Raw genomic sequence first — 13,603 nt, forward strand, 5'->3', positions numbered from 1 at the left:
TCATACGAAAACAAATACTGATCGAATAATCATTTCAAAAAGTTGTTATTTAATTGAACGTGATATTTTCAATTCCAGTCGAAACCGCCATTATCTCGAACAAGAAGCTTATAAACAACGGTGTGAAAATCAGTTTGTTTGTACCTAAACGAATCCACTGAGCATTAAATCCGTAGCTCTACGGTTGAATTACAGCATGGCTTTGCCCAGCCTTCAAGCAAGATGCTTCTTAACCATAGCCCAGAGGCTTTTGGCGAATTCGAGCGGCGAAACGCTCGGAAGGATCTCTTTGGTGAAAAAATCATGCTTCGCTACGCAACAAGCAAAGGTTAGAAAAAGCCCATTCATTCGCTAAAAAATGTTTTTAGCAATAGTGACTTTATTTAGACTTGTGTGTTGGTCCATGCAAGACTTATAGCTTGGTTGTCTTGTTTGCTACTCAAAATCGGTAAAAAGTAAAATGCGTTTTTTGTTCACTTTATACTGAATACAATACCATACGAAAATTCAAGTGAAAAACTAAAGCTGCATAACTAGTTGGGTATTTGCACGCACATGGTACAGTTCACTAAATACTGTGAAATTGTCAAATATCAGGTGATTCATTCGCGCAACTTTGCCGTTTCCTCTTCGCGAGCCAACGACAGCACCACTGTTGACCAAAATCAGACGAGGAAGAACGGCAACACCGGGCACGACAAGCAGAAAAAGTGGTGGTCGATGAGTTTTGAAACAAAAGTCTTCAGCTCGATTCTGTTCGGTCTCGTATCCTATTTCGTCACGACTTACCTGGACAAAAGGCACGCGCGAAAGGAAATCCAACTGGAACTGATCACGAAACAGGTAATTTGCCCGATCGATTGCAGTTCACGTTGTACGACTTGAGTTACATCAGGTACACGACACGTGAAACAGTAGATCGTTAGGTTTTTTGTTCATATTTGGAAATTATGCACTCCTGGTAGGACGAATTCAACTGAAATCAGCTTTTTATTCCTCCGAATGCAGTGTAATTTTTCTTATAAGATCGCATAAACCCCGATGAGTGCTTTACTACTTTTATAGGTTTAAAAGATTTAGTGTACAACATGTAGAAAAAAAAGCACGTGTATACTTACTCGTAGAGATCTTCAATAATTGCGAATCTGGGCCCATTTTCGATGCTAAATGGTACTATCGGTACTCGCCCGATAGTATCAGTATACCGATCTGGAATACTCACATGCATTTTTTTTAAGGTTTGGTTTGGGTGACCGCTAAGTAGTTTTAAGAGACCGCAAGTGTTTCATTTAAATACCAAAAAGTTGCAAGTCCAAAATTTGGGAATCGCTGGAGAAATTTGGGGGACCGTTTCGGTGCCCTAAAACACCTTAAAAAAAACACTGCTTACATGAAATACGAATTGAAAAAGTATTGTGTTTAACAACTGGAGGCAACTAAATTTTGAACGCTAAATCTAATTTGGCGTATAGTTACAAAATAAAAACTATATAGTCACTAAGTTTCACGACGGTGACTTCTGCCAATAACCTTATAAACTGGTTTATCCAAAAGTGTAACGGTATAGTTGTCGTTTAGATCCGCGATCTCTACGGACCCCTCTACGGCAACCGTCTAGTCGAGGATGCCAGCTTCAAGGGGGTTGTGGGCGAGCACAAGCATTTGAGGGACTACCTGAAAAGAGCCGAAGAAGAGAAGAACGCGGAAATGATCCAGAAATGGAGGTCCTTCGTCTGGAACGTTCTCTACCCACTGGACAAGGAGGTATATATGACTTGTACGATTGCCAATTTGCGACCAGGCTATTTGTCTTGATTGGAGGACAATGCTTTTATAGGATTTGTTTCACAATAAAAAATATTTTTGGCTGAAAATGCCCATACAAAATTTAATACTGCTTTAGGCCTACAACTGTAACGAAATCTGATAAATCTATCAAATTTACTGAATTTATTACATTTTAACTAATAATTACCACCCGTACTTAAACATTTTTTTGTCTTAGGCACAACAGCTGATCTGTGAAAACGCGCACTTGGTTGTCAACCACGAGTTTCCTGGCGAATTTAAACTCTTCCTTACTCACTTTGCCCGACTGCAGTTCGTCATGGAGGTTGGCGAAAAAGTTTACTTTAGGAAGAATGACATAAAAGCGTAATAGGCATTCTGTGCAAATATTGCTCAGGTGGTAAATTTTAAACAATAGTTTGTGTTGTTGTAAAATTCCGCTACAGAGCAAACTGTAATGTGCGTTTACCTTCGATTTTTCACCCAGTAAATTTCCCCTTCGTGGTTCTAAGTTTAAAACTAAACTCCTCGTAAATAAAAAGAAGACAAAGCTTATATAAACAAGGATATTAGTTGGACATTAAATGCTAAAGCTGAAACACTTTAGGAAGAAAGGAATCTTCCGCAGACAATAAAATGTAAAAGAAAGATTCTTGTTTTCGTATCAGATGATCTAAGACTGTTTATAAAAAGATAAAACATAAAATAATTTCTTAAAATTTACAGAAATTTACAGAAACATGACGATGCCTTATAGGCGAAATATATACTGTATTTTTGTAAATGTTGAGAAATGATTTTATGTGTCATATGTTTATATAAACAGTTTTAGATCAAATGCTAAAGAAATTAATTCGCAATTTTTATGTACCTAAACTCGCTTTTAAGTGGATGTTTTCTAATTTGCAGGAGTGGAAGGGAAAGGACGGCAATCTGGAGCCACCCAAGGCCTACAGAGCGGTCGACTTCCTTGAGAGAACCAACGCCTCGGGTCAGGCTGGCCTCTCGCAGTTGTTCGAGCATGTCGAGTCAAGGTGCGAGGAATTGCGCGCTACTCAGCAGCAGCTTGTCGTGGAACTCAGCTCGGCTGAACACGATCATATTCTGACCGGACTCTTCAAGAAGTTTCGATGAGCTTCCTTTGACTAAGAATTGAATTCGCGCGTTGACCGAAACGTTATTGGCTCGACTGATTGCAAGGCAAAGTTTTTTTCCGTTTAACGGCGTATTGTTTTTTCTTGTGACATATATGCGTGCCTTTGCTCATATGAAAACGCATACGCAGGCATCCGTGCCATTTTTAGAGCACTTTTTGTTTATTTTATCTAAGCAATGCCCCATTCATTCAATGAGGCAAATTATCCCCAAGAGGTATTTTGACCATGATAAGAGGCGCTTATCTTTTACTAATACCAAAGTGCTTCCAACTGTTAACAGTTTATTTAAATCTAAGTTAATATGGCAATTTGGTTGTGTTTATTTATTAGCTGATAACGGTTATTCATTTTTAAATTAAAAAGTGGTAATTTAAATCAAAACTGTCCTTGGCAAGGTTAATGATTCCGAAAAGTTGACGAACCAATGCTTTTATGAAATATAAGAGTCAAATGCTATATTGTGCACTCGCTGCAAGATTGTTTTGAACCCGTCTAATCTCCGTTCATGCAAACTTTAATTACATCGATTTGTCGTATGTCAGCGTTCAACGCAACTTTATCGTTTTGTTTCTGACGAGCACTTATATTTTCTCTTTATGTCGTAAATCCAATTTCGCGCTTGTACCCGTCATTGGCCAGACGGCATGTTGTTAATGTTAAAAACAAAAACGACTTTTATCTTAAACGAATTTACAAAATGTTTATTTTATGTGTAACTAGAAACACGAGTGGGTAGTTTTGAAAAAAGCACGCACGAAAGCGTTTATTATAAAAACGCAATCAAAATACAGTCTTGTGCGAGAAAAAAAGTACACGTTGTAAAATAGCACGCGAAAAACGCCGAATTTTAAAATGGGTGGTAATTAAATTTTTGATATCAAAATTATGCCGGACTTGTTACGCAAAAAAAAACAGTTTAAGCAAGCTCGATTAAACAAAGATATGTAGCCGGACAGATGTTTTATATTAGTGTCATAAGGATACTTTTGACACTTTGGCACTAATACTTGCGCTGTATATATTTTAAAGGGAAGAACGATTTTGCTTAGCAGGAAATTTCGATCAGGCAGGACTGCTAGTATACACGACAGATATGCTGAGCTGAGTCAGGTATTTTTTTAAAGGGTTTTGCTGAGATGTGATTTAGAACCATTTTCGACTTAATCGAGCTAAATGTATTTGGCGAGTCATATCAATAACAAAATATGACCTATACCATAGCACTATACCGCAAATAGGCCTGAATGCGAATGAAAACACAAACAACAGAAGTTGGCACATCTCAAACGAATGGCAGTAATACAGCGAAAAAGAAAATAAGTCAAGCAAGAAAATAAAGAGGGTCACTTGGGGTTCACGATCGGGATCTTTTGGGGCGGCGTCCGCGCGCTGTAGGGGTATCAGGGGTCGCACAATCGTCCCCGCTTCCCGGCCTAACCTTTTTCGAGCATTCGTCGCAGTAGCTCGAGTTCTTGCAGCAAGGGTTGGTCGCTGGGACTAAACAGGTCTGGCACTGCGCGAAATAAGAAATAATTCATATATAAAGTAGCGCGGTTGTTTTGGGAAAGCTCGTCAATGGGAAACTGCAAGTACCCTCATATAACTGAAACATACGAATACAATTGGGTATGTCCTGTGGTCAAGCCCTTCTGAAGTCGTACTGACCAACAATAACGGCCAACGTTATATAGCACAACGACCAACACTATATAGTACAAAGAATGCCTTTGAAAAGGTTAACCAAGTTCAGGCGGCCTTATCAGGATTCTCCTGCAACCAAGGCAAGGCTGGAAAACTTTTGCATGCGAAACGGATCGAACTGATACCTTCGCAAAGTCGGTCAGGTGTACTATAATGTGTGCCGTTTTCGTTGGTTAACGACCAGCATTATATAGTACAACGAATGCCTTTGGAAAGGCTAACCAAAATTAGTCGGCCTTGTCAGAATTTTAATGTGTGTCGTTATAGTTGGTCAGTACGACTCCAGAAGGGCTTGGTTACAGAACATACACATGTTGTTTATGAATTTTCAGTTGCTTAATGCGGGCTGTGGATCTCCTTTGAATGGTCGAACAGGATACAGCGGAAAATTGTCCTATATAATAATTAATTAATCGTTTCTCGGCGAGCTCACATTGGCTCAGTCGAACAGCGAGGCCATGTTTGGTCGAAATTCGTGAGTCCGCGATATTAACCTGATTTTGCCGTTTGATTTAGGTAAAATTTCTCGTGGCGTGTACGCTGAACAGTAAACACCCATCTTATTTCAACGTTTTTAATTAAACATAACAACCGTTTAAGTCTAAGATAAGCTAGCGCTATTTTTACAATAGAAGCACAAACACATTTTTTTCCTTGATTTAAAGAACATAACAATCAGTTAAAACCATTTTATGGATTTTACTTTTTTTACAGTTATTTAGGAACGAAATTTTATTGCAATTGTATATGCGAGATGATACGCCCCCAATTAGTTTTTAACGGTTTCGTCGCAGTTTGTTTGGTCGCATGCAAATTACCCATCGTTGCATTTTAGCTTCAGCTAGTTCCTTTTCGTGGCTTTCCCGCAGATCCTTCAACTTTTCCTCGTACTCCGCAGTCACTTTGGCGGTGGCTTCGTCGCGCTCGAAATCCGACTGCGTTTAAATGAAATCACGCGTTTAGAAGCAAAGTGTTTATTTAACGTCTGTTTATAACACTTTAACTTAACGACTTTGCATAGCGGTGGGTAAAGTGGCGATTTTTACGGTCTGTCGGCACTAAACTTGCAGAATCCCGCACAAAATCAAATTAACTATTGAAAAAAATGGTATATTGCTCTAAGTCGGCTGTAGTAATGTCCACAGAAACGTATAGTTTATCAAAAGCTGTATGTTACCGTCCTACATGGCCATTTATTGACATTATATTTATTAAATTAGTAAGTCGAGTAATACTTATAAACCGAGGTAACACAATAGTTTTCAAACAAAACAACCCTCTATAACAGTGGTTCCAAAACTTTTTTGGCTCGCGGCATACTTTTAACAGAAAAGAATAGAGTCATTTAACAATCGCACTTAACACACGACGAACTATATGTAAAAGTCTCAATATTAATAATTCGTAATGGATAGAGCGTATTTAAGTCGAAAATGCTTGCGTGTATGTCTATTGGCAGTACAAATAACTTATTTTCGGAAATTACAAAAAGTTTCGCAGCACACTTGACAATCTCTCGAGGCACACTAGTTTGGGAATTACTGCTCTATAATATTGCAAACCCGTTAATATAGGAATATTTGGCTTTCCACACAGCAGATTAAACCTAATACCTTGATTGCGGCTGCCCTCATCAGCTTGGATTTGTCGAGGCGGTTTGATTCGATGACGTAGTCCTTGAATTTCATCAGAATAGACTCGTAGCGCTTCTTGCAGCCGCAGTCGGTGGTGTTCAACTCGGACAAAATCGAGTTTTCGCGCGAGTCGAGCTACCGATATAAATTTTGAGGCAATTAGGGATAAGAGTCCGGGAATCGAACCCGAGTCACGCGCGTATAATGATAAAAACAACAGTTTCTCTTACGGAATAAAATTTCAACTTTTGTTACATTGCAAATAAATTTTGTTGTACATACCGAAAACATAAAGCTTTTCGATGATATACAAAAACTACAGTCCGGAAATTGTAACGTTTACTGTTTTTAATGGTTCGACAAATAGCGTTATTAGATTAAGTTTTCATCTTTAACAGAAATAGCAGGGTGATAGGCAATAACCAAGGATATAGGCTACGCCTAGATTTAGAGGTGCCTATGTAGTTCAAAACCAGGAAAATTACGTTGCTTGGAGCATTTTCTTTCTCCGGCGACGAGTTTTCCAGCTTTATTCGCTTTGCAGGAATCGCATCCTGCAAAAACAACGCCATAACTTAAAATCTGGCTCCAATGTTCTCTTCGTTCTGGGTAAAGTTTACAGATAATTTAACTACTTCGAAGTAAATGCGGTTAAAAAGCTCTTGAGCCGAAGCAATCACAAAAAACAACAGGTAAACCTGGCCAGACAAAGGTTGGTCACACATGCTTACCGATTCGTTATCATTGTCCAGGGTTCTCTTTGCCAATGCAACGGGACCTTTTGTCTCCGGCGAAGATTCTATGTTAACCGAATCTGAACAATTATGCGGCGTAAACCAGGATGCTACTATATAGTCACGTTTCTATAAGGCTTTAATGGGGAGCAAATGTAAAATTGATATGACATGGACACACGCAAATCAGTGGTTCTTAAACTTTTTGAGACACGCCCCCTTTTACAATTTTACCAAAACTCGCGCCCCACGAAGGCTCGAGGATTAGTAGCAGGAAAATCTCACTTCGCCTTAACGTTTAGTCATAATTCATACAGAGTTTGTCAATTTCTCGCGACCCCCCCTGTGAACCTCACACGTCCCTCTAGGGGGGCGCGCCCCTCAGTTTGCACCACTGCTCTAAATGAAAAAGTTTCCATTTAGCAATCTACTTTAAAAGTCATAGCTCAAAGGAAACGGAATTTTTAGTAAGATTTCTAAAAATGGTGAAACGCAGCATTTTTACTATTATTTTAACAAAAAAATTGACAAGGATATAAACTAAAAAACAACAAAAAAAAACTAAAAACTAGTAGAACAGTGGTTTTTGAACTTTTTGTAACGTGGACACCTTAAATTTTTTGGTTTCACCTGATCAAGTAGACTTAGGAAACCTGCTGTTTTCGGTCCAACCAATGCAATTGAACTTTCTTTTGAAAACATCTTTTTTTAAATGAAGCGTTTAAGGGCCCCCTCAAACTAGCCCTCTTGTCCCCAATGGGTTCACGGACCCCAATTAAAGAACCCCTGCAGTAAGAGCAACAAAAACCGCCGTCATTATAATTCTGTTTATGACATTTGTTTCAGTGATCAGTTGGGTTAATGATGTCACCATAAATCTTGTTGTTAATTATTGATTGAATTATTGCTCCAATTTAATCGCCATTCCAATAAAAAAGGAACAGTGGCCATTTGACCACTCGTTTTTTGACATTTGATCAAACCTTGGAACAACTTTTAAATACAACTGAATTCTCTGTTACGTCATTTTTCCTATTAAATACTTTCTTAATCTATATTAAGGACCTTTAGTTAAAAAAAAATTGGTATCAGACAAAAAAAACCTTTAAACCGTAAATTCAACTATCCGGGCATTTTTGCTAAATTTTAAAACCATCTGTCAAGAAATGTGATTTTTTGCCAAATTGTACATGGTTTAATATGGCAATACACCAAAATTGGGGGGTTGCGTAGGTTAGTGAAAACTGGAAAGGGGGTCGCGGCAACAAAAAGGTTATGAACCATTGTGCTACATTAAGCCACCGGTGCAGTATAATCATGATGTGATTTCCTTACCGTCAAGCACCGTAACTTTCATCGATTCGTTTTCCATACAAACAGTCGGACTTTCTTCAATGGAGTCGTTTTTCTAAAATACAAAGCAGGAGTTATACTTTAAATAAAACACCTGTTTAACCATGTAAGATAACGCTACCTTAGATTCTTTAGCGGGAGAGCTCTTTGCACTTCCAGGTTGGGGAGAACTGACAGAATCATTTCTATCTTCCTAAAAAGTCAAATTTGCTGTAAATCAGATAACGACTTTGACCGGAAGTACATTTGAAGTTAATAGTTGCACAAGTGAAGTTGCGTACTTAACAGTCGTCCTATGACTAAACCTATTTTGAAACTTACCATTGCAGATACCAGTTCAGAATTTTTGCCAATGCCATACGGCGAATCGTACAGGATTATTTTGGATGCTTCGTCTTTTCCCAACACCTGTAATTTAAAACAAATAAATATCACAGGAAGCGTTACAAATTCGGTCAGAGGTTTAAGTTTGCCTATTGACGATAAGTTTTATAATCCAGGAGAACATGATGCATGTTGTACATAATTTTACTTAGCCGTAGTTTAGTAATAGAAATGTTGACAGTTAGGGCCTACACAGTTTTACTTCTCCGGGCATACAATTCATCACTATAAAAACTAAGTTGTTTTTGCTTAAGCACGATCATGAACTCTTTTTGAATAATAATAGGCCGTTTATATTTATTCAACACCATTGGTTGGCCATCCCTGGTCAAATCAAATATTTTGTTGCCCGTATTAGCTTCAACCTTCTAATAACTAACAGGTTGGCTATCTCTGGTTCAATCTTTAACAAGCTAGATTTTGTTGCGCAGTATTCCACGATAACATAGGCCGCATCTCAAGCATCTAACGAAGATTTTTTACTTACACATTCGCACTGCCGAATGTACTCCTTCATTTCATCACTGGCCTGCTTCCACTGTTGTTTGCGTTTTACCTTAAGCTCAGTGGGGCTCACCGAGATAGCGCGTACTGCATCGATTGGAATCCAAGCCCTGGAAAAAACAATCTAAGTCGTAAATCGTTTACGTTTCAGCCAAAGAAACCGTAAAGTTGGTAAGCCGGATTTTTTGCCGGTGAGTTACAGTTTCTCTGGCTGGGAAGCCTTAACTGGAGTATGAACCGCTTGGGTATTTGTTAAAACAGCTTTACAAGGGATAGGAATTTATGGCAGCAGGAAATTACTTGCAAGTTAAAGGAGAGTCGTTAAAATAGGTTAAAATAAAAGTTTTAATCCCAAATCTGCTGCAAATTTCCAACCTTAGCCAATTGGCAATCTGATAGTCTTTCCTAAATGTATTTAAATTGTGTATCTACTGCAATTATTTCAATATTATAAACAATGATGCCTTCTTTACCTTGGGTGATGTCTGCCAAAGAAACGAACATCGACTCTGTCTTTTTCTACTTGAATGATTTTCGCTGGCCAATACTCAAAGCCCTTTTGCTTTGCCCATACGACTTGATGTGGTGGGTCCTGCATAGAACAAAACATACAACATTGAAAAGAAAAAGGACGATACCTGTACCATCTAAGATAACTTTTTATTGGCTTACACAAGGCTTGCAAAACCAATCCTTCATAGGTTTAGTGTTGGAAAGATAAAAGCAGTTCCTGCACAACTTGAGCTCTTGTAGTTCATAGGAACAATCCTGCAAAAATTATACTATTCTAAAATACAAAATAAGAAAAAGGTGGCTGGTGATATATGTAGGATTTAAATAGCAGTGGTGCTTTATAAAAATGTCTAAAAAAGTAATCAGTAAATATGAAACCTATTTAAATTAGGCAAGGATTTTAAATCAATAACCTCAATAAATTGCTGGGCCAACTTTGCTAATGCATGATCGAAACCCAACGCTACCACGCAGTTGTGATGAATTTGAAGTGCTTTGGCTTGGAACTCCTCAGTGCATTTGAAGATACAATTGTGGCAGTCCTTAAAAAATATAAACGTAAAAAATTACAGTTTGCTGTGCACTTTTAAGTGAAAAGCTCCGATATGTTGGTTTATTTAAAAACGAATACTTGCTGATAAATTCTTACTCACCATTTGCAGCTTTTCTAGATCGTAGGGAGAGTGAACAAAGTAGTCATAAAAAGGAAAATCCTTTGCAGTTGACAGTTCTTTCCACTAAAAATTTGGTTTTAGAATGTGTACTGTTATAAAATTTGGATGCAAATAGAATGTAACATGTATGGTTGTGCTTTAAGGTATTTTGTTATGTAGTTCGTCTTAAATAGTATAAGAAAATAATTTATACACCTTGGCAATACCAGGTCAACTGGTCAAACAGCTAAGATAAACAGGTTTACATATGATACAACATGTCATCATTTTCACAGTTAGAATTGCATTCTGTATCCAGTTTTTGCACATATAACCTTATAGACAAAATCAAGGGGGGCTTACTGAGTTGGACAATAACGTTTAAATAAGTTTTCTATATTTATGGCTGCATTTCAAACTTTCTTACATGCTCCTTTTGTTGAGTGACCACAAAATGCAGGCATTTACCAAGTGCCAATGTTTCCTGATCACCTGCATTTGCAGAGCAGCTGCTGGCCTAAAACACATAAAATAAGAAAAAAAGTTAGCACATTGCTTATTGTTAGTGGGCAATTAATTTAGTGAGACTCAACCCAGTAAACTTAGCTATGTCAGGGTAGATATATTCATCTAAACTATATAATACTGTATTAAAACTAGTCTTGCATAACGGAACACCAAATTTATGATGAGTAATTGATGATATGTATGCATGAGAAAGTAGACAAAGTGTATAGCGAAAGTTTTATTTTCTTTAGGAATAGACCAAGTAATTGAGTGTGGCAAGTAAATTATGTGCATTCTGGAAATAGACATCATTCCCTAGAATGCATATTGGTTGTGCATTTAATGACCTTTAAATATTTTACTACTGATAGAGTCAACATCTGGGCATCACATTTTTAAAAGTGAAAAAAAAAATAGAAACACACATGTGTATACAAAGATGAAACACTTTAGAAAAGTAAGGATCTCCCGCGGACAATAAAATGTAAAAGAAAGACTCTTGTCTTCGTATCCAAAGATCTGAAGACTGTTTATTTATCTGTTTTAATAAATAAACAGTCTTCAGACCAGATGTGTATACAAATTATTTAATTAAACGATGGCTTTTTAATCGATTTATATATACGTCATGTTAAAAAAACATACCTTACACCAAGAGCATGTGAATTTGTTAAAAGCTTTCACATCTGGCAAGCAATCTTTGTGGTAAACTCGAAAGCATGCTGAACATCCGACCACCTCTCCGGGCTTATGACAGTCAAAGCAGTACCAATCATGGCTCTCTTCTTTGATTGCATTAATAAACTGTAACCAAATGGCCAAAAGAAATTGTTATATGTGCACAAAAAATCGTGTGAGTAGTTTAAACAAGTTAAAATTAACATTTAAGGCAAGTCCGTCTTCTTATAGAATGTTTAACATCTTACTAAAAACGTTTGTTAGTTTTGGAAAAAACAGTTTTATTGTAAAACCAGGGTTATATATTTGTTTTTCAAATAAACACTGAAGTGTTTGAAAAGACAGTTCTGTGGTCGTTACAAAATATTTCTGGAACAACTACAACAATCATACTAAAATTGAAAACAAAAATAAAAAAAGTGTTATACATTTTCTTTTTCGGGTATCCAATATCCTTCTTGTTCAACACCAGCTTTTGCACCTTTGCAGCCAATAGTAACAGTTTCAACTATTAGATTGTCGGTAATAGCTTTGTGAAGGTTGATGAGACATTCCTTGGCCGAGAGGCCATATTCTCTGTCAGTAAATCTAAATAAATTAAAAACAATAAAAAGTTGTTTTACCATGCATAGTAGTTTACACTTGGGTTCCTCTCCGGGAATGTTTCAACGGGAAATTCCAGGGATTTCCCGCGAATTAACGATCCCGAATCTCGGGAAATTCTTTTATAATCTCGGTTACTCAGCAACATAGCAAAACTTGTCGTTTTTGACTGATATAAAGAAAAAAATATTACTAAACCTATTAAAGTGGTTGCCTGAGTTGCATTATTTGCGCTTACCAGTGGAAAAACTTAATTAAATTTATTCTACAAACAAAAATGCGCCCTGCATGCGATTTTTTTTAAATAAAAACAAATAAGGGTGCAGCATTTAATACAAAAAGGCCTAGTAAGATTGCAGAAGCAACACTCCAGAACATAAATGAGCTGAATTAAAAGTTTGGAGCTAATATAAAATAATTTTAAACATCAAAATGACGTAATTAGGTATAATTTTTTCGTCACGATTCCCGGGAATTTTAATTTTTCAATCCCGTTTTCGAGAGTGAAAAAATCTGGGAAAAGAGGAACCCTAGTGTACACCAAACTAGTAAACAAGTTACTACATAAACTTGTTAAATGACAGTGACCTAGCTGTTAAATGTGAAGTCCACTTGAAAGTTTTTTAACTAAACCTGCACCCCTAAAAGTTTCGAGATCTGGCACACTTGAGACCCAGTCTGCATTCTGTAAAAGCTTAGCATTTGTCCACCTTAGATTTTTTTAAGCAATTGGTTTGCCCATTTGTATTAGTAAATTGTTCTCCTAAATTTTGAATAAAATTTAAGTTTGGCACTGTACACCTGAAATATTGGTGAAATGTGCAATGAAATGCAGACTCAGAGGAGACTGTGACCCAATTACCAAACCATAGTTACAATAGGCAGTCCTAGTATAAGTCAATGAGATTATCAATCAAAGTTTAGAATAAATAACAAAATGGTTGACTCAATTTATTATACATACAATATATTTTCATATGAAAGTGATGTGATTTGACAAAATACTATAACTCCAAGACATTTTATTTCTTGAGTTGATTGATGTCATAAATATGTCATTGTAGTTTATATATACAATCTTTCTTCACAGATTATTGAAATGCAATATTTTTGGTGATTTTTGTGCAGTACATAACGTAATTGCAATAACGATTAGATAATTAACATTAGTAAGGATATACGCTTACTTCACAATTCGGTGCAAGTTCGCAATCTGTCGCTGTTTGCGAATCATTTCAATGGCGTGATAAAGTTCCAGGACTACATTTGGTTTTGAAGACCGTCTTCTATTTTCTTCCAGTATCATTGTGTCTTACACAGTTTGGCTTTCACAGCAATAAATCTAGCAAAATAACAGAAGCGTCCCACTTTACGTACGATGGTGAAGTAGAAAT

The 13,603-nt window shown here is 36.9% G+C and overlaps 2 protein-coding genes across 4 annotated transcripts; one reads left to right on the forward strand and one right to left on the reverse strand.

The window, feature by feature from the left end:
* Positions 1-11: 11 nt before the first annotated feature.
* LOC146161266 (uncharacterized) lies at positions 12-3,890 on the forward strand. The gene is made up of 5 exons (XM_083384412.1): positions 12-328; positions 598-843; positions 1,579-1,764; positions 2,006-2,113; positions 2,698-3,890. The coding sequence occupies exons 1-5, from the start codon at positions 197-199 to the stop codon at positions 2,920-2,922; spliced, it is 897 nt and encodes a 298-aa protein (XP_083240538.1). The 5' UTR covers positions 12-196; the 3' UTR covers positions 2,923-3,890.
* A 49-nt stretch (positions 3,891-3,939) lies between these two features.
* LOC146161267 (zinc finger MYND domain-containing protein 11-like) lies at positions 3,940-13,590 on the reverse strand. Of its 3 annotated transcripts, none has more exons than XM_083384414.1 (17): positions 13,397-13,590; positions 12,035-12,194; positions 11,574-11,732; positions 10,849-10,938; positions 10,422-10,505; positions 10,182-10,310; positions 9,928-10,023; positions 9,729-9,847; positions 9,239-9,365; positions 8,689-8,775; positions 8,489-8,560; positions 8,350-8,422; positions 7,012-7,079; positions 6,766-6,834; positions 6,260-6,415; positions 5,465-5,581; positions 3,940-4,458 (listed from the first exon to the last, which is right to left on the reverse strand). In XM_083384414.1, the coding sequence occupies exons 1-17, from the start codon at positions 13,513-13,515 to the stop codon at positions 4,300-4,302; spliced, it is 1,884 nt and encodes a 627-aa protein (XP_083240540.1). In that variant the 5' UTR covers positions 13,516-13,590; the 3' UTR covers positions 3,940-4,299. The 3 variants fall into 3 exon arrangements, with proteins under 3 accessions (XP_083240540.1, XP_083240539.1, XP_083240541.1); XM_083384413.1 differs by having other exon boundaries at positions 7,012-7,094; XM_083384415.1 differs by lacking the exon at positions 7,012-7,079 and having other exon boundaries at positions 4,317-4,458.
* Between the last annotated feature and the right edge of the window lie 13 nt (positions 13,591-13,603).

The sequence above is a fragment of the Ascidiella aspersa genome, chromosome 3 (assembly GCF_963924565.1).
Source record: "Ascidiella aspersa chromosome 3, kaAscAspe10.2, whole genome shotgun sequence".
Lineage (NCBI taxonomy): Eukaryota > Metazoa > Chordata > Ascidiacea > Phlebobranchia > Ascidiidae > Ascidiella > Ascidiella aspersa.

Bases quoted from the DNA above. Each gene is read 5' to 3' on its own strand.
- LOC146161266 (XM_083384412.1), top strand. From the start codon at position 197: ATGGCTTTGCCCAGCCTTCAAGCAAGATGCTTCTTAACCATAGCCCAG. The intron at 844-1,578 runs GTAATTTGCCCG...GTTGTCGTTTAG, and splicing joins TGGAACTGATCACGAAACAG to ATCCGCGATCTCTACGGACC. The intron at 2,114-2,697 runs GTTGGCGAAAAA...TCTAATTTGCAG, and splicing joins GACTGCAGTTCGTCATGGAG to GAGTGGAAGGGAAAGGACGG.
- LOC146161267 (XM_083384413.1), bottom strand. From the start codon at position 13,515: ATGATACTGGAAGAAAATAGAAGACGGTCTTCAAAACCAAATGTAGTC. The intron at 8,776-9,238 runs GTAAGTAAAAAA...TTTAAATTACAG, and splicing joins ACATTCGGCAGTGCGAATGT to GTGTTGGGAAAAGACGAAGC. The intron at 8,423-8,488 runs GTAGCGTTATCT...TTTGTATTTTAG, and splicing joins CTCCCGCTAAAGAATCTAAG to AAAAACGACTCCATTGAAGA.